This window comes from Ranitomeya variabilis, chromosome 7 (genome assembly GCF_051348905.1).
Source record: "Ranitomeya variabilis isolate aRanVar5 chromosome 7, aRanVar5.hap1, whole genome shotgun sequence".
NCBI classification, from domain to species: Eukaryota; Metazoa; Chordata; class Amphibia; order Anura; family Dendrobatidae; genus Ranitomeya; species Ranitomeya variabilis.
This window is the reverse complement of record NC_135238.1, coordinates 78214956-78237350: the sequence shown is the minus strand read 5'-3', so window position 1 is coordinate 78237350 and position 22395 is coordinate 78214956. Positions and strand designations below refer to the sequence as shown.

Genomic DNA, 22395 nt, shown 5'->3' with positions numbered 1-22395 from the left:
GGTGGTATTGACCGATCACAAGAATTTGATTTATCTTGAGTCTGCCAGGCGCCTGAATCCTAGACAGGCGCGCTGGTCGTTGTTTTTCTCTCGGTTTAATTTTGTGGTCTCATACTTACCAGGTTCTAAAAATGTGAAGGCGGATGCCCTTTCTAGGAGTTTTGAGCCTGATTCCCCTGGTGATTCTGAACCTACAGGTATCCTTAAGGATGGGGTGATATTATCTGCTGTTTCCCCAGACCTGCGACGGGCTTTGCAGGAGTTTCAGGCGGATAGACCTGATCGTTGCCCGCCTGGTAGACTGTTTGTTCCTGATGATTGGACCAGTAGAGTCATCTCGGAGGTTCATTCTTCTGTGTTGGCAGGTCATCCCGGGATCTTTGGTACCAGGGATTTGGTGGCTAGGTCCTTCTGGTGGCCTTCCCTGTCTCGAGATGTACGAGTTTTTGTGCAGTCTTGTGATGTTTGTGCTCGGACCAAACCTTGTTGTTCTCGGGCTAGCGGATTGTTGTTATCTTTGCCTATTCCGAAGAGGCCTTGGACTCACATCTCTATGGATTTTATTTCTGATCTCCCTGTTTCTCAGAAAATGTCTGTCATCTGGGTGGTGTGTGACCGTTTTTCAAAGATGGTTCATTTGGTGCCCTTGCCTAAGTTGCCGTCCTCTTCCGAGTTGGTTCCTCTGTTTTTTCAAAATGTGGTTCGCTTGCATGGTATTCCGGAGAATATCGTTTCTGACAGGGGGACCCAGTTCGTGTCTAGATTTTGGCGGGCGTTCTGTGCTAGGATGGGCATTGATTTGTCTTTTTCGTCTGCGTTCCATCCTCAGACTAATGGCCAGACTGAGCGAACTAATCAGACCTTGGAGACTTATTTGAGGTGTTTTGTGTCTGCGGATCAGGATGACTGGGTTGCCTTTTTGCCGTTGGCGGAGATTGCCCTCAATAATCGGGCTAGTTCTGCCACTTTGGTTTCTCCTTTCTTTTGCAATTCGGGGTTTCATCCTCGCTTTTCTTCTGGTCAGGTGGAGTCTTCGGATTGTCCTGGAGTGGATACTGTGGTGGATAGGTTGCATCGGATTTGGGGACAGGTGGTGGACAATTTGGAGTTGTCCCAGGAGAAGACTCGGCATTTTGCTAACCGCCGTCGTCGTGTTGGTCCTCGTCTTCGTGTTGGGGACTTGGTGTGGTTGTCTTCTCGTTTTGTCCCTATGAGGGTTTCTTCTCCTAAGTTTAAGCCTCGGTTCATCGGCCCGTATAAGATTTTGGAGATTCTTAACCCTGTGTCCTTTCGATTGGACCTCCCGGCATCTTTTTCTATCCATAATGTCTTCTATCGGTCATTATTGCGCAGGTATGAGGTACCGGTTGTGCCTTCCGTTGAGCCTCCCGCTCCGGTGTTGGTTGAGGGTGAATTGGAGTACGTTGTGGAGAAGATCTTGGACTCCCGTGTTTCCAGACGGAAACTTCAGTATCTGGTCAAGTGGAAGGGCTACGGTCAGGAGGATAATTCTTGGGTGACAGCCTCTGATGTTCATGCCTCTGATTTGGTCCGTGCCTTTCATAGGGCTCATCCTGATCGCCCTGGTGGTTCTTGTGAGGGTTCGGTGCCCCCTCCTTGAGGGGGGGGTACTGTTGTGAATTTGGTTTTTGGGCTCCCCCGGTGGTCGCTGGTGGTACTGGACTTGTGTGCTTCACTTTTTCTGTTCACCTGCTTCCATCAGGATGTGGGAGTATCCTATTTAGCCTTGCTGCTCAGTTATTCTAGTGCCGGCCATTAATGTAACCAGAGCCTTTCTGTTGCATGTTCCTGCTTCTAGACTACCATCAGCTAAGTTGGACTCTTAGTCCTAAGTTTGTTTGCATTTTTGTTCCAGTTCACAGTTATGTTATGTTTCTGTAGCTGGAAGCTCTTGTGGGCCGAAATTACCACTCCGGTGTCATGAGTTGACACATGAGTCTTAAAGTAATTTCTGGATGGTATTTTAATAGGGTTTTCAGCTGACCGTGAAGTTCCCTATTGTATCTTCTTACTATCTAGTAAGCGGACCTCGCTTTGCTGAACCTACCTTCATACTGCGTATGTCTTTTCCTCTGAACTCACCGTCAATATATGTGGGGGGCTTCTGTCTCCTTTTTGGGGGAATTTCCCTAGAGGTAAGCCAGGTCTGTTTTTTCCTCTATTAGGGTTAGTTAGTTCTCCGGCTGGCGCTGGGCGTCTAGGGATAAAACGTAGGTACGTCACCCGGCCACTGTTAGTTGTGTGGTAGGTTTAGCTCACGGTCAGCTCGAGATTCCATCACCCAAGAGCTAGTCTGTTATTTAAGTTCTCTGACGTTCCCTTGCCATTGGGAACCATGACACACATACATATACACTCACTGGCCACTTTATTAGGTACACCTGTCCAACTTCTTGTTAACACTTAATTTCTAATCAGCCAATCACATGGCAGCAACTCAGTGCATTTAGGCATGTAGACATGGTCAAGACAATCTCCTGCAGTTCAAACCGAGCATCAGTATGGGGAAGAAAGGTGATTTGAGTGCCTTTGAACGTGGCATGGTTGTTGCTGCCAGAAGGGCCGGTCTCAGTATTTCAGAAACTGCTGATCTACTGGGATTTTCACGCACAACCATCTCTAGGATTTTCAGAGAATGGTCCGAAAAAGAAAAAAAATCCAGTGAGCGGCAGTTCTGTGGGCGGAAATGCCTTGTTGATGCCAGAGGTCAGAGGAGAATGGGCAGACTGGTTCGAGCTGATAGAAAGGCAACAGTGACTCAAATCGCCACCCGTTACAACCAAGGTAGGCCTAAGAGCATCTCTGAACGCACAGTGCGTCGAACTTTGAGGCAGATGGGCTACAGCAGCAGAAGACCACACCGGGTACCACTCCTTTCAGCTAAGAACAGGAAACTGAGGCTACAATTTGTACAAGCTCATCGAAATTGGACAGTAGAAGATTGGAAAAACGTTGCTTGGTCTGATGAGTCTCGATTTCTGCTGCGACATTCGGATGGTAGGGTCAGAATTTGGCGTAAACAACATGAAAGCATGGATCCATCCTGCCTTGTATGGAGCATCTTTGGGATGTGCAGCCGACAAATCTGCGGCAACTGGGTGATGCCATCATGTCAATATGGACCAAAATCTCTGAGGAATGCTTCCAGCACCTTGTTGAATCTATGCCACGAAGAATTGAGGCAGTTCTGAAGGCAAAAGGGGGTCCAACCCGTTACTAGCATGGTGTACCTAATAAAGTGGCCGGTGAGTGTATATTTCTATTTAATACAAACCTAGATAGCAAAAAAGCCGGTAATTCAATTGCCAGCTTTTGCTATCTCCTTATCAAACCCGACAGGATATTAGACATGGTTTACATACAGTAAACCATTTCATATCCTGATATATTTTATATATTCCTCACTAATAATGTTAGTAGTGTGTGTGTGTGTGTGTGTGCAAAATTTGGGAGCTGTATGTGTTAAATAAAGGGTTAAATCACGGAGAAAACTGGTGTGGGCTCCCGCGCAATTTTCTCCACCAGAGTGGGAAAGCCAGTGACTGAGGGCAGATATTAATAGCCTAGAGAGGGACCATGGTTATTGGCCCCTCACCTGGCTATCCATTATCAATCCAATATTAATAAAGGGTTATGCTGACATAACCTCATATGAACTCTAGCGTGGGAATTTTTCAGAATATTTTCCCACGCTAGAGTTCATATAAGGTAATGCCAGCAGGGGGCACAGCACCGCAAGTATAGGTAGCTACGTTCCCCTGCATTCCATTCATTCCCCAGTTTTTACAGCCAGGGGCAGCTGCATTAGCAGGCTCCTGGTTGTAAAATTATTTAACCCCTTCAGATGGATTTACATCGTGGGACATGACTGTACGGTGGACAGGTATGGGATATTGTTGTTTTTTTATTTTAACTTTTTTTCAGAAGACAAGTGTCGTCATTTGGATTGAGCGTATAATAAAGTTATTACAACGCCATGTGTATTTATTTCATTAAAATACTTTTTTCCCTAATTTGTGTGTTTTTTTAACCCTTTATTAATATTGGATTAATAATGGATAGGTGTGACGTTCTTTAGAGCGAAAAGGAGTGGACCCTCTGGACCGTAACAACGAACCCCTCACGGACGAGTTGACCTGATGGACCTCCCCCTATACAGGGAGAGTTAGGGACAGGCCCGAGAGGGACTATTGCCACGGGAGCTGGGGGACCAAGATAAAGGAAGATATTCCTAGCTGGAGAAGGAGACAGAGGCTAGGGAAGGAGTAGGGGCCGGGAGAGGTAACCCAGGGGAGGCTAGGACACAGAGACGAACTAGGATACCACAGGAGTAAAGGATTAGGAAGATACTGAGGGCGTGGAGGCAGGCTTAGGACTGGACAGGAATTACTGGAACGAGCCGGGTGGAAGGACTGGCGGATACGGGGCAAGAAACACAGGTAACGGACAAACAGGGTACCGCGGACGAAGACGGGCTGGAACAGACTGGAACACAGGAATGAGTAGGGCACAGACGGACGGAGGGGCTGGAAGACAGGCAGGTACTGGACAGGAACACAGGAACGAGCAGGGCACTGGACGGACGGAAGAGCTGGCAGACAGGCAGGCACTGGACAGGAACACAGGAACGAGCAGGGCACTGGACGAAGGGAGAGAAAACAAAAGATCAGGAGACAAGCACTGAACACAGGAACGCAGAGAGGGCCTAGGGCAAAATGTAGCACAAACGACCAAAGGCACAGGAGAGAGGAAGAGGCGGGTATAAATAGGAGTGCTGCGCATTACCTCCGGGTGAAAGTCCTCCAAGGTGATAGAGAGGACAGAGCAGGAGGCGTAGGAAAGAAGTTTTAGAAGTGCGCACGCGCGGAATTGAACCTGGCGCGCGTGCGCACAAGCCGACCAGCAGAAGGAGAGAGAGAGCGCTGAGAGGAGGACGCTGCAGAGGAACAACCGCGCCGCAACGCCGAGGACAAGTAAGTATGGGAAGAGGCGGCGAGAGGCGACAGCGGCGTGACAATAGGTGTCTTATTGACACCTCTCCATTATTAACCAGGCTTAATGTCACCTTACATTAGCAAGGTGACATTATCCCTTTATTACCCCATATCCCACCACTACTCGGGAGTGGGAAGAGAGTGGCTAAGTGCCAGGACAGGCGCATCTTACAGATGTGCCTTTTCTGGGGTGGCTGGGGGCAGATGTTTTTAGCCGGGGAGACCAATAACCATGGTCCCTCTCTAGGCTATTAATATCTGCCCTCAGTCACTGGCTTTCCCACTCTGGTGGAGAAATTGCGCGGGAGCCCACGCCAGTTTTTTCCGTGATTTAACCCTTTATTTTAACACCTATAGCTCCCAAATTTTGCACACACACACTACTAACATTATTAGTGAGGAATATGTAAAAATATAACAGATATGAAATGGTTTACTGTATGTAAACCGTGTCTCATATCCTGTCGGGTTTGATAAGGAGATAGCAAAAGCCAGCAATTCAATTACCGGCTTTTCTGCTATCTAGCTCTGTATTAAATATAAATACATATATATATACACAGGGGTTGGACAAAATAATGGAAACACCTGGAATATCAACAAAAGTTAGTTTAATATGGTGTAGGTCCACCTTTTGCGGTGATTACAGCCTCAATTCTCCGAGGTATGGATTCATAGAAGGTGTGAATTGTTTCCAAAGGAATTTTAGCCCATTCTGCAGTTAAAACACCCTCCAGTTCTTTGAGCGACGATGGTGGTGGAATTCGACGTCTAACTTGAATCTCTTAAATCAACCATAAATGCTCAATAATGTTGAGGTCTGGGGATTGTGGGGGCCAGATGAGATGCTCAACTTCATTAGAATGTTCCTCGTGCCATGCTTTAATGATTCTAGCTGTATGAATTGGTGCATTATCATCCTGAAAGATGGCGTTCCCCTCCGGTAACAGTGCTTGAACCATTGGGTGCACTTGGTTGCCCAAAATGCCTAAATAATCTCAGCTGTTAATTCTTCCATGAAGGGATATCATTGGCCCGGCGGATCTCCACGAAATAGCACCCCAGATCATCACAGAACCTCCGCCATGTCTTACGGTTGGGAGAAGGCAGTCTGGATGGCTTCTTTCGGCTGTTTCCAAACGTACACTCGGCCGGAGGTCGGAAATAGGGTAAACGATGATTCGTCTGAGAATATCACATGTTTCCACTGCTCGAGGGACCAATTCTGGAGGTTTCTACACCACTCTAAACGCTTGGAAACATTTGTCATTGAGATCAGCGGTTTTCTAATTGCAGCTCTTCCGTGGAATCCAGATTTGTGCAGCTCCCAAAGAACAGTTTTTGTGGAAACTGGGTTCTGTAGGTGTTCATTGAGCTCAGCAGTGATTTTCGGAGCCGTGGTCTTGCGATCCTTTCTCACAATTCGCTTTAGAGTCCGACGGTCTCTCTCAGTCAACTTCGACTTTCGGCCAGACCTATGCTTTGCTGCGGACTTCTCTTTCAAACGCAGTCATTACTTTGGAGACAGTACCTCTTGACACGCCAAGCATTCGGGCACTTTCTGTTACACTAGCGCCTGCCATACGAGCACCAACAATTTGGCCTCTTTGAAAATCCGAGAGGTCTGCCATTGGTATCAGGTTCTCATCAATGTTATTACAATTCAGCAAAGCAAACAGTTAAGTTACAAACACATATCACGTAACACAAATAATCAACTACAAAACATTACCATATGTCACGGTTTGCATGTTTATAACATGTTCGAAGATTATTATGCCAAAACGTTAGGTGTTTCCATTATTTTGTCCAACCCCTGTATATATATATAAATATATATGTGTGTGTGTCTCACTGAGATATATATATATAGACTGTATATATGTTTTCACGAATATTTGAGCCCATGGATCCATTATATTTCCATTTTGCAAGCCAGCGAGAAAATCTCGCCATACGGCTGACACACGGATAATATTTTGAGAAAAAATCGCATCCTCGCGTTGAATACGGATCACTTTTCAGGAACTTTTCTGCGTATTATGCCTGTAAAAAACAGACCGTATTTCTATACGCTAAGTGTGATGCCGGCCTTAGAGTTATTGGAGGCATTAGCTAAAAAACCCTTTCCTATATATAAAAAGCTAAAGTTTGCGCGGTCTATGAGAACACTGTTTTGTATTAGTACTTGCTCAGTCCATATCACCAATAATATCTTCATCAAGAACAGCAAATACTATCATAAGGGGGAGCACCAATCTTTGAACCTGTAACTTCAAAGAATGATATCTCCACTCAGGAATAAGGCAGTGAAAAAACATACAGTAAATTGATTCCAATATAACACATTCAAATCAAATTCAGTTTGTTAAATTGTTCCATTTCCCACTTATCTGGAAATCCTTTGATCTGAAGTTCCTCAGCTGTCGTAGATTCTGGACTCATCAGGAGGTCCTAGAGGCTCCCCATGTGAAGTTTCAGTTCTAGTCTGTATATAAAATATACAAAATATATACAGTATATATATATAAAAAAAACACTACCTGAGATATTTGATCTATGGTTAAGGAGGCACACATGCTAAGTATATTAAATTGTCATTTTTTATTAATAAATTACGGAAAAATTTGAAAACTAAAAGTAGGCAGGGGATATCCAATTGTAGCTTATAGACAAAGTGCAATGATTAAATGGAAGTATATATACAATGAATAACCACGATAATGCACGCAGATTGATTAAATATAAAGATGACAGCTGATGGTAAGAGTGGATCACTCACCGCAGAGCTTTGTAAGGTAATAAAGTAAAGTAAAGTGCCTATATACCAAAGAATTCTGCTGTTTTGAGTTGGTTTTGGGTAATCAGTCATATTGAGGTAGACAGTGTTGGACTGGGAAGCCAGAGATCCACCAGTAACCAACTCCAGAGTCCCACTTTTCAGTTTCATGCACATGTGACATCATCCTCAATCACAAATGTATATAACAAGAACTGGGTAAATTGTTAAATGAATAAGATGCTGCCTTTGTAGATAGTGATTCAAGTATAATGTGCCAAGTACTGCTCACATAAGAGAGTGGGGGCCCGCCGGAGGATTCTCCTGTTCTCCTGTGGGCAAGGCCAAGCCAGGAGGTATTTAAAGAACTATAAAGTGCTATGTATTTTTACATTTTCCTACACCCCCAGGAAGAAGCATCGTTGGAGTGATAGCCATGGCACATGCAGCTCTTATATTTATACAAATGTAAGTACCGTAAAAGTATTTAGCACTTTATAGGATCTTACAAAGCTCTCGAGTGAGTGATCCACTCACTATCAGCTGTCATCTTTATATTTAGTCTATGTGCATTATCTTGGTTATTCATTGTAAATATACTTCCTGTTGTGGCCATGGCAGGGCCAAGCAAACTGTTACGCCTAAGCGTGGCACATGTGGATTTGTGGACCCACTGTGCCACAGGTGTGGGACTGCCCAGGAAGAAACATAGCTAAGAGGCTTCACTGGAGCTCCTGATGATGGAGACAGACTAGGCTGCAGGTAGCTGCCAGGTACCACTCCTGGGCAGAGCCCAGTACTGCAGCTGCTGACCCCAGGGGTCAGGTATGCTGACACTAATTAGGGTTAGGTCTCCGTTCAGGCTAGTAAGTTCTGGCCCCTCTACGGAAAGGTTACTGACATGGATTGGGGCTATATTCAGACACGCAAGTCTAGGATACTGGATCAGGGTTTGGCCGCAAACAGACTGAAGGATAATGTTCAGGCACTGGTCGCTCTGATATCAAAAGACAAGATTCAGGCACTGGCCACTGCGGGACCAGCGGATGAGGTTTAGGCCCTGGCCGCTCGGGACCATGGGACGAGATTCATGCACTCCGGGACCAGTAGATGGTTTTTCAGGCACTAACTGCTCCAGGACCAGGGGACTACGAATATAGGACTGGCCACAATGGGATCGGTGATACAGGTTCAGAACACTGGACACACCAGGACCAGGGGACCTCATAAATCACTAGAAGTACACCTTACTATTTAATGATTCTACATGTTGCTTGACGGGAAGAGGGAGTCTTTTATACAAGATGACTCCCAGCAATTGGCTGGGAACCATCATGCAGGTGTACTCTCAACTACCCACTGAGTGCATTTAGTATATGCGCACTGCCTCTTTTAAAAAGGGGGGTAGCGCACGTATTAGGTGTGACGCCAGGATTGCGGCGCACACACAGGAAGCAGGAGCGCGCCGAGGGCTGGGGTGTTAAGTAAGCCACCATTTCTGCATGGAGGGAGAAGGGGACACAGTGCAGGGGCGCTGGCACCAGCGCTACACTTCCATTTAGTCATGGCATGATGTCTATATGCTACAATTGGGTATTCCCTGCCTACTTTTAATTTTTCAATGTTTATGGAATTTATTAATAAAGAATGATTTTTTTTAATATATTTAGCATATGTGCCTTATTAACTGGAGATCAAATATCTCAGATAGTGTTTTTTCTATGTTACTTCTGAGTTGTTATGCCTGATTTGTTATTGTGACAAGTGTACTTTTACAAATTCAGTTCCTACCATATATAGAAATGAATAATAAGTTCCAATAGTACTAATAATTAACTGACAATAATTATTACATTTCAAAAATACCTTTACTTAAGTCATATGTCCACAGTTAAGACTCATTTCAATAAAAACTACTATACGGTACTTGTTTTCAGAGACATAGTTGGATAGCTCAAATGATTTAAATGCTCTCAGAAACCATCTGGCCCACACCCCAAACTGCATCCAAATGTGTCCATCTGGGATAGATTTGAGTAGTGAGATAGGAATTCCCTGCGATGTTGTATCATTGCACCAGCTGCTTTTGCAAAAGGGATTTGTAATGAAGTCATAGATTTACAGAACCAAACACTATGGTGTTAGTGGTGAATAATAACTCAGTGAGACTACTGTATTATTGCTTATAGACGTACCGAATGGCCAAGTGTCCCCTTGAGTAGTGTGAGGGTATGTGCACACGTTGCAAATTTGTCTGCAGAATTTTCTGCACAGAATCTGCATCTCTTGGCAGAAAACGCAGGTAAAAATCCACATGTTTTTGCTGCGTTTTTTAATCCATTTTTTGTGCAGATTTTCATGCGTTTTTTCATGCAGATTTGTCTGCGTTTTTTTAACCTAAATAAAGATCTATTATTTACAAAAAATAATTGTGATGTCATTTCTTTGTCCAACCTCTTCATTTACATACTCCATTGAAGAATAATGTTTACACACACAGACACAAATAGATGATAGATAGATAGATAGATAGATAGATAGATAGATAGATAGATAGATAGATAGATAGATAGATATGAGATAGATAGATAGATAGATAGATAGATAGATAGATAGATAGATAGATAGATAGATAGATAGATAGATAGCTATGGGATAGATAGATATGGGATAGATAGAGGATAGATAGATAGATAGATAGATAGATAGATAGATAGATAGATAGATAGATAGATAGATAGATAGATAGACCGTGTGCAGAATTATTAGGCAAGTTGTATTTTAGAGGATTATTTTTATTATTGATCAGCAACTATGCTCTCAATCAACCCAAAAGACTCATAAATATCAAAGCTTAATATTTTTGGAAGTTGGAGTGTTTTTTTTTTAGATTTGGTTATCTAAGGAGGATATCTGTTTGTGCAGGTAACTATTACTCTGCAGAATTATTAGGCAACTTAATAAAAAGCAAATATATTCCCATCTCACTTATTTTCACCAGGTAAACCAATATAACTGCACAAAATTTAGAAATAAACATTTCTGACATGCAAAAACAAAACCCCCCCAAATTAGTGACCAATATAGCCACCTTTCTTTATGATGACACTCAGCAGCCTTCCATCCATAGATTCTGTCAGTTGCTTGATCTGTTTACGATCACCATTGCGTGCAGCAGCCACTACAGCCTCCCAGACACTGTTCCGAGAGGTGGACTGTTTTCCCTCCCTGTAGATCTCACATTTTATGAGGGGCCACAGGTTCTCTATGGGGTTCAGATCAGGTGAACAAGGGGGCTATGTCATTATTTTTTCTTCTTTGAGACCTTTACTTGCCAGCCACGCTGTGGAGTAGTTGGAGGCATGTGATGGAGCATTGTCCTGCATGAAAATCATGTTTTTCTTGAACGATACCGACTTCTTCTTGTACCTCTGCTTGAAGAAGTTGTCTTCCAGAAACTGGAAGTAGGTCTGGGAGTTGAGCTTCACTCCATCCTCAACCCGAAAAGGCCCCACAAGTTCATCTTTGATGATACAAGCCCATACCAGTACCCCACCTCCACCTTGCTGGCGTCTGAGTCTGAGTGGAGCTCTCTGCCCTTTACTGATCCAGGCTCTGGCCCATCCATCTGGCCCAACAAGAGTCACTCTCATTTCATCCGTCCATAAAACCTTTGAAAAGTGAGCCTTAAGATATTTCTTGGCCTAGTCTTGACGCTTTATCTTATGTTTCTTGTTTCAAAGGTGATCGTTTTTCAACCTTCCTTACCTTGGCCATGTCCCTGAGTATCGCACACCTTGTGCTTTTTGTTACTCCAGTAACGTTGCAGCTCTGAAATATGGCAGAACTGGTGGCAAATGGCATCTTGGCAGCTTCACTCTTGATTTTCCTCAATTCATGGGCAGTTATTTTGCACCTTTTTTTTCCCAACGCGCTTCTTGCGACCCTGTTGGCTATTTGCCATGAAACGCTTGATTGTTCCATGATCACGCTTCAAAAGTTTGGCAATTTCAAGACTGCTGCATCCCTCTGCAAGACATCTCACAATTTTGCACTTTTCAGAGCCCGTCAAATCTCTCTTCTGACCCATTTTGCCAAAGGAAAGGAAGTTGCCTAATAATTAAGCACACCTTATATAGGGTTTTGATGTCATTAGACAACACCCCTCCTCATTACAGAGATGCACATCACCTGATTTACTTAATTGGTAGTTAGCTCTCAAGCCTGAAAAGCTTAGAATAGGACAACATGTATAAAAAGTATCATATGATCAAAATACAACTTGCCTAATAATTCTGCACACAGTGTAGATAGATATGGGATAGATAGATAGATAATAGATATGGGATAGATAGATAGATAATAGATGATATATATATACACCGTATATATATATATAGATAGATAGATAGATAGATAATAGATGAATAGATTGATGATAGATAGATAGATGGTAGATAGACAGATAGATGATAGTTAGATAATAGATAGATAATACCAAGGCCGATGTTTAGTAATCAACCTAATAAAATGGTACATAAATAGTTAAATAAAGACACACACAAAATCTGCATGCAATATCTTTAATAAAAAAAAAAGGAAAGGGAAAAAAATGGCGTGGGCTCCCACGCAATTTTCTGCGCCAGAGAGAGAAAGCCGATGGCTGGGGGCTGATGTTTCTAGTCTGGGAAGGGGTTAATAACCATGGAGATTCCCAGGCTATGAATATCAGTTCGCAGCAGTATATTTAGCCTTTACTGGCTATTAAAGTAGGGGACCCCCCCAAAAAAAGAATGACGTTGGGTCCCCCTAAAATTAATAGCCAGAAAAGGCTATGTAGACAGCTGCGGGCTGATATTCATATCCTAAGAAGGGGCCATGGATATTGCCCCCCCCCCCGGCTACAAATACCAGCCACCCCAGAAATGGCACATCTGTAAGATGCGCCAATTCCAGCACTTAGGCTCTCTCTTCCCACTGCCCTGTAGCGGTGGCATATGGGGTAATAGTTGGGGGTTGATGCCACCATGCCACCATATATATATGTATGTACTGTATGTCTATATGTATGTACTGTATGTGTGTATGTGTTTTTTTTTCTTACACTTGAACACAGTAGCCGGATGATGGGACTACTACTTGACCCTGGTATTGTCGACGGGGTAGTCTTCTTAGGTAAAAACCCACACCCCACCTCTTTTCCCCACCGTGACCCCCAACCATCATTCCCATATTGAATAAAAACATGACCACATTTATTCTTTGGAATGATATAGGCCACAGAAGCCTTTTTATTAAACAAACAATAAATACATTAATACAAAGCAATAATCACATTTTAAAGGCTAGAAGGAGTCCACGGAGCCCCAAGAATCTGGTGATTGACAACCAATACCGTGAACGTACATAATATCAAATTTACTCCCAGCCGATCAAAACCCTGGCTCGGGAGCACCAAAAACCCAAACAAGGGTTCCCTGTTCACGGTAAAAAATCCCAGGATATCCGGCCACCCCTGCCGGAACTCCCCCACCACCATTCACCAGATTCAAAAGACACCAAAACCAAAAACAGAGGAGCCATAAGCCAAAATGGATCCCCAAACCAATTTTTACCAACTCCTAGGACTCCCCCCAGCCGCCACGGCCACAATGACCCAAAACAAAAAACGACCTTGCAAATGCCCGATGGAAACATAACCGAAAACCCCTTCATAATCAGCAAAAAAAAAGGGGGCGGGAGGGCGGGACTGCTCGCGATCCCAAAAGTGCGGGAAGTGTCAAATCCCACCCCCCAACTCCCATAACCCCTCAGGCCTCATTAGCATAATACCTACCCCACTCCCCCCCATTGTCATGCAGGCCTTCGCCTACGCCGTGGGGGGAGGGGGTACGGCTAGCTCCGGCCATTTCTTGACCCTGGTATTGTCGACGGGGTAGTCTTCTGAGGTAAAAACCCACACCCCACCTCTTTTCCCCACCGTGACCCCCAACCATCATTCCCATATTGAATAAAAACATGACCACATTTATTCTTTGGAATGATATAGGCCACAGTAGCCTTTTTATTAAACAAACAATAAATACATTAATACAAAGCAATAATCACATTTTAAAGGCTAGAAGGAGTCCACGGAGCCCCAAGAATCTGGTGATTGACAACCAATACCGTGAACGTACATAATATCAAATTTACTCCCAGCCGATCAAAACCCTGGCTCGGGAGCACCAAAAACCCAAACAAGGGTTCCCTGTTCACGGTAAAAAATCCCAGGATATCCGGCCACCCCTGCCGGAACTCCCCCACCACCATTCACCAGATTCAAAAGACACCAAAACCAAAAACAGAGGAGCCATAAGCCAAAATGGATCCCCAAACCAATTTTTACCAACTCCTAGGACTCCCCCCAGCCGCCACAACGAGAGCCCTTTGACACCTCAAAGGCCCGAGACCCCACCACTCCGAAAAAATATGGCCCGTTCAATGCCCTCCTGAATAGCGAGGGCCCAAAAGTCCATACCCACCGCATTCAAATGGACCCCATCGGCCAACCAAAAAACCCCCTCCCCTTTTTCCAGCTCGAAATGCCGAACCGCAACACCTCCATTCCTGGCCACAAAACCGGACACTGCCCGATTAACCTTTATCCGGGCTTTATTCAACTTGTCCAAAGACCTCATGTTCCTCCACCGCTTGTGCGGCACAATATCAGACCAAATAATGGTCAAACCTGGGTACAATACCCACAAACGCAGACAGTCCTGCTTAATGTCCTTTATCAACTCTCTAAACGGTCGTGCACCCAAATCATTACCCCCAACATGTAATACTAAAATATCTGGAGCCCTGTCCAGCTGGACACTATCATTAATTTCCTTTAAAACCCTATGCCAGACCAACCCCCTAAAACCCAACCAACGGATTACCGCAACTTCACGACCAAAACCCAGTTGCCGCCCATCAGTCCGCACGTCGGCACGCCGCGCTCCCCAATGGACGTATGAATGGCCAAAAATCCACACCAACAACGGCGAGGTGCCTGAAAAACACAAAGCGAAAATCAAAATACACGACCAAAAACAACGGCCATACAGCCCCCGCCTTCAAAACCCATCTCCAATTACGCGCGCACATAGCTACGATATCTATCAGAGCGCCACCTACCAATGCGCTGAATTACAGGAACCCCCAGACCCCCTAACGCCGCTTCCGTCGCCGCCCCAATCCTGAAAGAATGAGGAGCGAAACCACCAACCTCCAGTCCCAGCAACCCAATTGCTTTTCTAAAAATCGCCGTAAACTGATACCGGGACAACAAGGAACCGTCCCTATGGCACAGCAACGACCGATCACGACTAGGCCGCAATTCCCAAAAATTTGCTAGACAGGTAACCGGGCACATAATCGACCCCGAAACGGCACCTAACACAACCCTACTGCCCTTACCGTCCTGATCAGACTTAGACCGCCGCAACCACAACTCGACCTTCCCAGCCGATAAAAACACGTCGCGAGCCAACAAACCTCCCATAATATTCTTACTAGGTGAAACCAACTCGCCCACCCGAAATGCCCCAAAAAAGGCTAAAGAAAAAGCTAGCCGAAATAAGCGCAATTCAAAGCAAGACAAACAGACCGAAGGCAAAACCCCGCCCAAACTTTCCAACATGCTGAAAGACACGGGACGCCTGGAATCCATGCGCCGTGGCCGCCGCCGAAAACCCTTCACCGCTTGTTTTACCAGAAAAACCTTAGTTAAATCCGACTGACCACGGAATTTAAAACCAAATGCCAGACCAGGCATAACACGTGACACCTTAGCAGGGGACCAACCCTCTGCCGCTCCACGACTCAACCAGGACAACAACACCCCCGTTTTCTCCTGCTCGCTTAACCCTCCACCAACAAGCCTCAACAACTCCACCCATTCCAGCCAAACAGCCTGATACGCCTCCCACGTTCTGGGAGCCAACGACGACTTGATCAATGCCTCGGCGTCTCGAACACCACAAGCCAAAGTTCTGCAGGGCATTCCAACCCCAGGACCTCCGCATCTGGAACCAGAGACCGAAAACGTTCGAACTGTGAACGAGAGAGAGAATCAGCAATAGAATTTTGAGCCCCAGGAACATGTGTCGCAGTTATACGCGCGTTCAACTTCAAGCATGATAACACCAGCTGTCTCAACACACGCACCACAGGGGGCGATGAAGCCGACAAATTGTTTATCGCACAAACCACCCCCATGTTGTCACAATGAAAACGAACACGCCTGTTCCGAAAAACCTGCTGCCACAACTGCACCGCCACCAAGATAGGAAAAATTTCTAAGAGTGCGATATTCCGAACCAAACCAGCTGAAATCCACGATGCCGGCCACTGTGCAGAGCACCACTGCCCCTGAAAATACGCACCGAAGCCTGCCCCTCCGGCCGCATCAGTAAACAAATCCAACGACTCATTGTCCACCACTCCCTCCTGAAACAACGACCTGCCATTGTAGCTCTGCAAAAAACTACTCCAGACCATCAGATCATCCTTATGGTCAGCCGACAACCGCACGAAATGATGAGGAGCACGAACTCCAGCCGTAGCCATGGCCAATCGCCTCGAAAAAAGTCTGCCCATAGGCATAACTCGACAAGCGAAATTCAGCTTTCCTAGGAGCGACTGCAACTCCCTCAACGACAACTTACGCAAGCGACAAGCCCGCAGCACCTCCTCACGCAAAGACACGACTTTGTCAATGGGCAACCTGAACTCCCACTGAACGGTATCAATCACAATACCAAGGAAAGACAAACACGTACACGGGCCCTCAGTTTTTCCCGGAGCCAACGGAACTCCAAAACGAAGCGCCACCAGCTCTATCGCTCTCAAAATTTTCTTGCAACAGTCAGACCCAGCCGGGCCGACGCACAAAAAGTCATCCAAATAGTGAATGACCGAATCACAACCCGAAACATCACGAACCACCCACTCCAAAAAGGAGCTAAACGCTTCAAACAACGCACAAGAAAGCGAACACCCCATGGGCAAACACCTATCCACAAAAAAGCGATCATCCCAAAAACAACCAAGCAGCCGAACGCTATCAGGATGAACCGGCAATAGACGAAAAGCGGATTCAATGTCTGTCTTAGCTAGTAGAGCCCCTCTTCCGGCTTTTTGAACCCATGCTACCGCCAAATCAAAAGACGCGTAAACCACCGAGCAAAGCCCGGGGTCAATCCCGTAATTAACCGACATACCTCTAGGATACGACAGATGCTGAATCAAGCGAAATTTTCCAACCTCTTTTTTAGGCACAACCCCCAAAGGGGAAACCACCAAATCCACAAAAGGCGGTGACTCAAACGGGCCCGCCATCCGACCCAAAGCAACCTCCTTCCGCAATTTTTCGGAAACCACATCAGCATGTAACAATGCCGACTTCAAATTCCTCCGAACACAAGGAACCTCAAACGAAGGGGCCGGAATTACAAAACCTTTTTGAAAACCGGACAACAATAACACCGCCTTTTCCCTATCCGGATATCTATTTAGATAAGGGACCATCTTTTCCCACATCACCGGTGTCACCCCCATGGGTATTACCGCTTCCTGACTTCCCTCTACCTTTCTTAAAACATTTTGCCGCCCCGTGTGTGGAGCCGCTACAGTGGGAACACAAGTGTTTAAACTTGCAGTTGACCCCGAATCTACACTGGCCTTCGTTAAACTGCCAGCAAACACCCAGCTTTTGAGCCCCTGCCTGACTGGCGGGACTAGAGGATCCCGAGGAACCAGACTGAAAACCCTGGCCGGATCCTCCGGCCCCTCCTTGAAAGGGATGACCGAACTTGAACTGCGCCATCACCCGCAACCAAAGCCCAATATCTTTCTGATCCCAGCGAATTGCCGGGCGAACCGCTTTCCTTTGTCTGAACTGCTCATCATACCTGAGCCACGCCTGACCACCATAGACCCTATAAGCCTCATGAATAGAATCCAAGTAACAAAACAGACCTGAGCGACTCTCGGGCGCTTTCTCTTCAATCACACTGGCCAAAATGGCAAACGCCTGCAGCCAGTTAGCAAACGTCTGAGGAATTAAGCGCCACCGCCGCTTTTCCTCATCTTCCTTCTTACCCTCATCCCTCTTTTTCTTATCTAAATTAAATTTCTCTAACGGAAGCAACGAAAATATTTCAACATATTCGTCCTTCGCAATCTTTTCCTTAACTTCCTTTTTAAGATGCGCCCCTAAGGGGCCCTCAAAACAAACATAAACTTCGCCGTGAGCCCTATCGTCTAAATGCACCCTACACTCTTTCTCCTTTTCCGTCTGCACTGACACGGATATTGGTGCAGGCGCCACAACCGGTGCAGCCACTGCCCCAAAAGCCCCCACCTGTGGGCTCAACCAAGCCCCTAAATGCCTCTGCGATGACATACTCTGCTCCAACCTGGATAACAAACCCTGCACGCTACCCAAAAGCTCACGAACCCCCACCGAACCCACATCGCCCGCCACCCCCTCAACAGAACCAACCCCCTGATTACTCATGAAAACGGGCGATGCTAAATTAGGAGTACACAGACCCGACACAGACATATACTCACCAGGCTGCAAGGGATCTGTAGTCCCCCCAGCCGAAGTGCTGGCATCCAGACGTCCCCGGGTCGCCACGTCCACAGACAATCCGCCGGAATCCAAACGATGTTGAAGTCCCAGGAGGTCTTCTAGGGTGCCCTGTCCAGGTACAGGCACGCCAGATGAAGGGGGGAAAATCCGACTTCCCGAGGAGAAAGGTGCCTGCGTGTCAGAGCTGGCAGCACACCCCCTCGCCTCCGCTCCAATGCCTGCCGCCATCACTCCATCGCCATCCTGCCGAACTGATGCAGGAAAGGTCCCCGCCACTGCAGACGGGGCCAGCCCGGTTCCATCCAGCCTCGGGCCGCCCGCCCCAATATCCGCTGCACGTCCCAGTGAAGCCGAGGCAGGCCGCGCGGCAGGAGCCTCACCGCTGCGGCCTCCCGTTCCAGCAGGCCCCGAACGCTGTCCGGCGCGCCGAAGCCCCGCCCCCGCTGCACTGCAAGGAGCAGGCCTATTAACCGCCGCTGAGCCCCGACCGGCAGGTGGATTCCTCCCAGGCCGGGACCGAGCGCTTGCAGATCTTACCGGCGCCCGGCCTGGAGGGTCCCGAGAGGGGCTCCTGCGCCTTCTGGGGGCTCGAGGACCGGAGTCTGGGGAAAGGCGCTCGGGAGGCCGCGTCCTCCGAGAACGCCGCTCCAGCGGCGCTGCAGCGCCGGACGGCCCTGCACCGTCCGACATGATGTGGGCCACCTGCGCCTGTAACCAGCCAGGGGGATGCGATGCTGCAGCCGCCCTGAGGGCCTCAAGAACCGCGTCCACGCCAGACATCACCGGTACGTCTGCTCGCGATCCCAAAAGTGCGGGAAGTGTCAAATCCCACCCCCCAACTCCCATAACCCCTCAGGCCTCATTAGCATAATACCTACCCCACTCCCCCCCATTGTCATGCAGGCCTTCGCCTACGCCGTGGGGGGAGGGGGTACGGCTAGCTCCGGCCATTTCTGTCCCATCATCCAGCTAGCTGTCACTGTAGCAGGCATAGCCGGATGGTACTAGTAGTCCAACAAGGTGCTTCTAAACATAATTCTTGATTAATATCCTTGATAAAGAACTTCCTGACACGCAAGCTGGATTCCAAAAGAGCAGAGGGAACCCTTGATTACTTCGCAAAACTAAGGAGGATCATAGAAAAGATGGAGTACCAGAAGAAGCTCCATTGATTATATCAAAGCTATTGATTGTGTTGACCATTATAAGGTTTGGGAAGCACTAAGTGAGGCAGTGTCAGCGCACCTGATTAGGTTATTTTATTTTTATCAAGAAGATGCAGTGAGAACCAGGTATGAAGATACCAAATGTTTCATGATCAAAATGAGCACAAAACAAGGATACATCCTTTCTCCTTTTCAATTCATCCTCTATGCAGAAAGAATTTTGAGGAAGCTGGTCTTAGATGATTTAAGTGTTGGGGGAAAAATAAGAGGAAGAATCATGATACAACTCTGCTGGCAGTAAGTGAGAAGTACCTGAAGAAGCTCATCCTGAAGTTGAAAGAAGAAAGTAAGAAGATGGGACTTTACCTGAACATTAAGAAGACAAAAATCATGATAACCACCAATGAGGAAGTCCACATAGAGGTCAGCATTTAAGAAATAGATGTGGTGAGCAGCTTCATTTATGTTTGGTCCCTCATTAAAGGGAATCTGTGACACCATGGGATGTTTTCAACCTATTAAAATGGGCATACACTTTATAGAATGGTTAAAATAGTCACACCTATATGCCTCATATCAGTGGTCTTGTGGAGAAATCATCTTTTATTTCTTTATGCTAATGCGTTTTTCCAGGCTCTGGTGCGTGCAGTGCTTGGAAGAAAGCCAAGTAGTGTACCAGCCCTCTCACATCAATGTCACAGTGTCCTGTGACGTGTAGTAGTTAGCCCGCAATCCCAAGTCTGCACCCTTTAATAGTGCGATTACACGTTCCTTTTCTGCCCTTCTATGGGCATTGGCTTCTTTTTTCTTCTGCACAGGTGCCAGTGAATCACTGCTACTTCGTATTCAGTGACCTCTGGCGCAAGCGGTGAAAAGGAGATCTCCCCACTTCCTCCCTGCATACTTAGTTCCTTGTCACCCAGCTTACAAATATGAATGTATGAAGACACAAAAAAGCACAGTGAGGTCAAAAATACTCTGTTGTAAAAAAAATCACAGTAATAAGCAAGTGCTAGTCAAAAGATGTAAAGAAAACAGGGTATTTAGTTGATACGTTTTTTTGCCTCTCTGAACCCTGCTTATACAGGTACTATACAGATAATCAGGTTTTAAATACATCAGATAGGGATTGCATACATTAGTTAGGACTGCTCTATAAGGGTATACCTTGGCGATTTGGTGGAGCAGCTTAGTATACATTTTTTTGCAAAAAAACGTATCAACTAAATACCCTGTTTTCTTTACATCTTTTGACTAGCACTTGCTTATTACTGTGATTTTTTTACAACAGAGTATTTTTGACCTCACTGTGCTTTTTTGTGTCTTCAAGTTTTCTGGTGGTGTGAACAGGTTCCTACAGACTTGTTCACTGTGCAAGTAGCCCATGTGTTTCTGGTTCTATAAATATGAATGTATGCATGCATGAATGTGTGTATACATAAACACACACGTGTATATACAGGTGCTTCTCACAAAATTAGAATATCATCAAAAAGTTTATTTATTTCAGTTATTCAATTCAAAAAGTGAAAATAATACATTAATATATAGAGTCATTACAAACAGAGTGATCTATTTCATGTGTTTATTTCTGTTAATGTTGATGATTATGGATTACAGCCAATGAAAACCCAAAAGTCATTATCTCAGTAAATTAGAATAATTAACAAAAAACACTTGCAACGGCTTCCTAAGCGTTTAAAAAGGTCCCTTAGTGTGTTTCAGTAGGCTCCACAATCATGGGGAAGACTGCTGACTTGACAGATGTCCAGAAGGCAGTCATTGACACACTCCACAAGGAGGGTAAACCACAAGGAGTGGACTTCTGCTGGAGTCATTGCTTCAAGAGCTACCACATACAGACATATCCAGGACATGGGCTACAAGTGTCACATTCCTTGTGTGAAGCCACTCATGACCAATAGACAACGCCAGAAGCGTCTTACCTGGGCCAAGGAGAAAAAGAACTGGACTGTTGCTCAGTGATCCAAGGTGTTGTTTTCAGATGAAAGCACATTTTGCATTTCATTTGGAAATCAAAGTCCCAGAGTCTGAAGGAAGAGTGGAGAGACACAATCCAAGCTGCTTGAGGTCTAATGCGACGTATCCGCAATCAGTGATGGTTTGGGGAGCCATGTCATCTGCTGGTGTAGGTCCACTTTTATCAAGACCAAAGTAAGAGCAGCCGTCTACCAGAAAATTTTAGAGCACTTCATGATTCCCTCTGCTGACAAGCTTTTTGGAGATGGAAATTTCATTCTCCACCAGGACTTGGCACCTGTCCACACTGACAAAAGTACCAATACCTGGTTTAAAAACAACAACAATATCACTGTGCTCGCCTGACCTTAACCACATAGATAATCTATGGGGTATTGTCAAGAGGAAGATGAGAGACACCTGACTCAACAATGCAGATGAGCTGAAGGCTGCTATCAAAGCAACCTGGACTTCCATAACACCTCAGCAGTGCCACAGGCTGATCACCTCCATGCCATGCCGCATTGATGCAGTAATTCATGCAAAAGGAGCCCCGACCAGGTATTGAGTGCATTTCCTAAACATACATTTCAGTGGGCCAACATTTCAGACTTTTAAAATAATTTTTCAAGCTGGTGTTATAAAGTATTCTAATTTACTGAGATAATGACTTTTGGGTTTTCATTGGCTTTAAGCCATAATCTTCAACATTAACAGAAATAAACACTTGAAAAAGATCACTCTGTTTGTAATAACGCTATATAATATATGAGTTTTACTACTTTTTGTATTTAAGAACTGAAATTAACTTTTTGATGATATTCTAAT

General features: G+C 45.7%; 1 protein-coding gene across 1 annotated transcript in view; it reads left to right on the top strand.

Annotated features, from left to right (window-relative positions):
* The first annotated feature begins 8224 nt into the window (after window positions 1–8224).
* MPG (N-methylpurine DNA glycosylase) overlaps window positions 8225–22395 on the top strand; it is a 224768-nt gene continuing 210597 nt past the window's right edge. Inside the window, exon 1 of the mRNA XM_077275317.1 lies at window positions 8225–8262. Coding sequence (XP_077131432.1) covers window positions 8231–8262 — 32 coding nt within the window. The 5' untranslated portion in view covers window positions 8225–8230. The remainder of the gene's footprint in view (window positions 8263–22395) is intronic.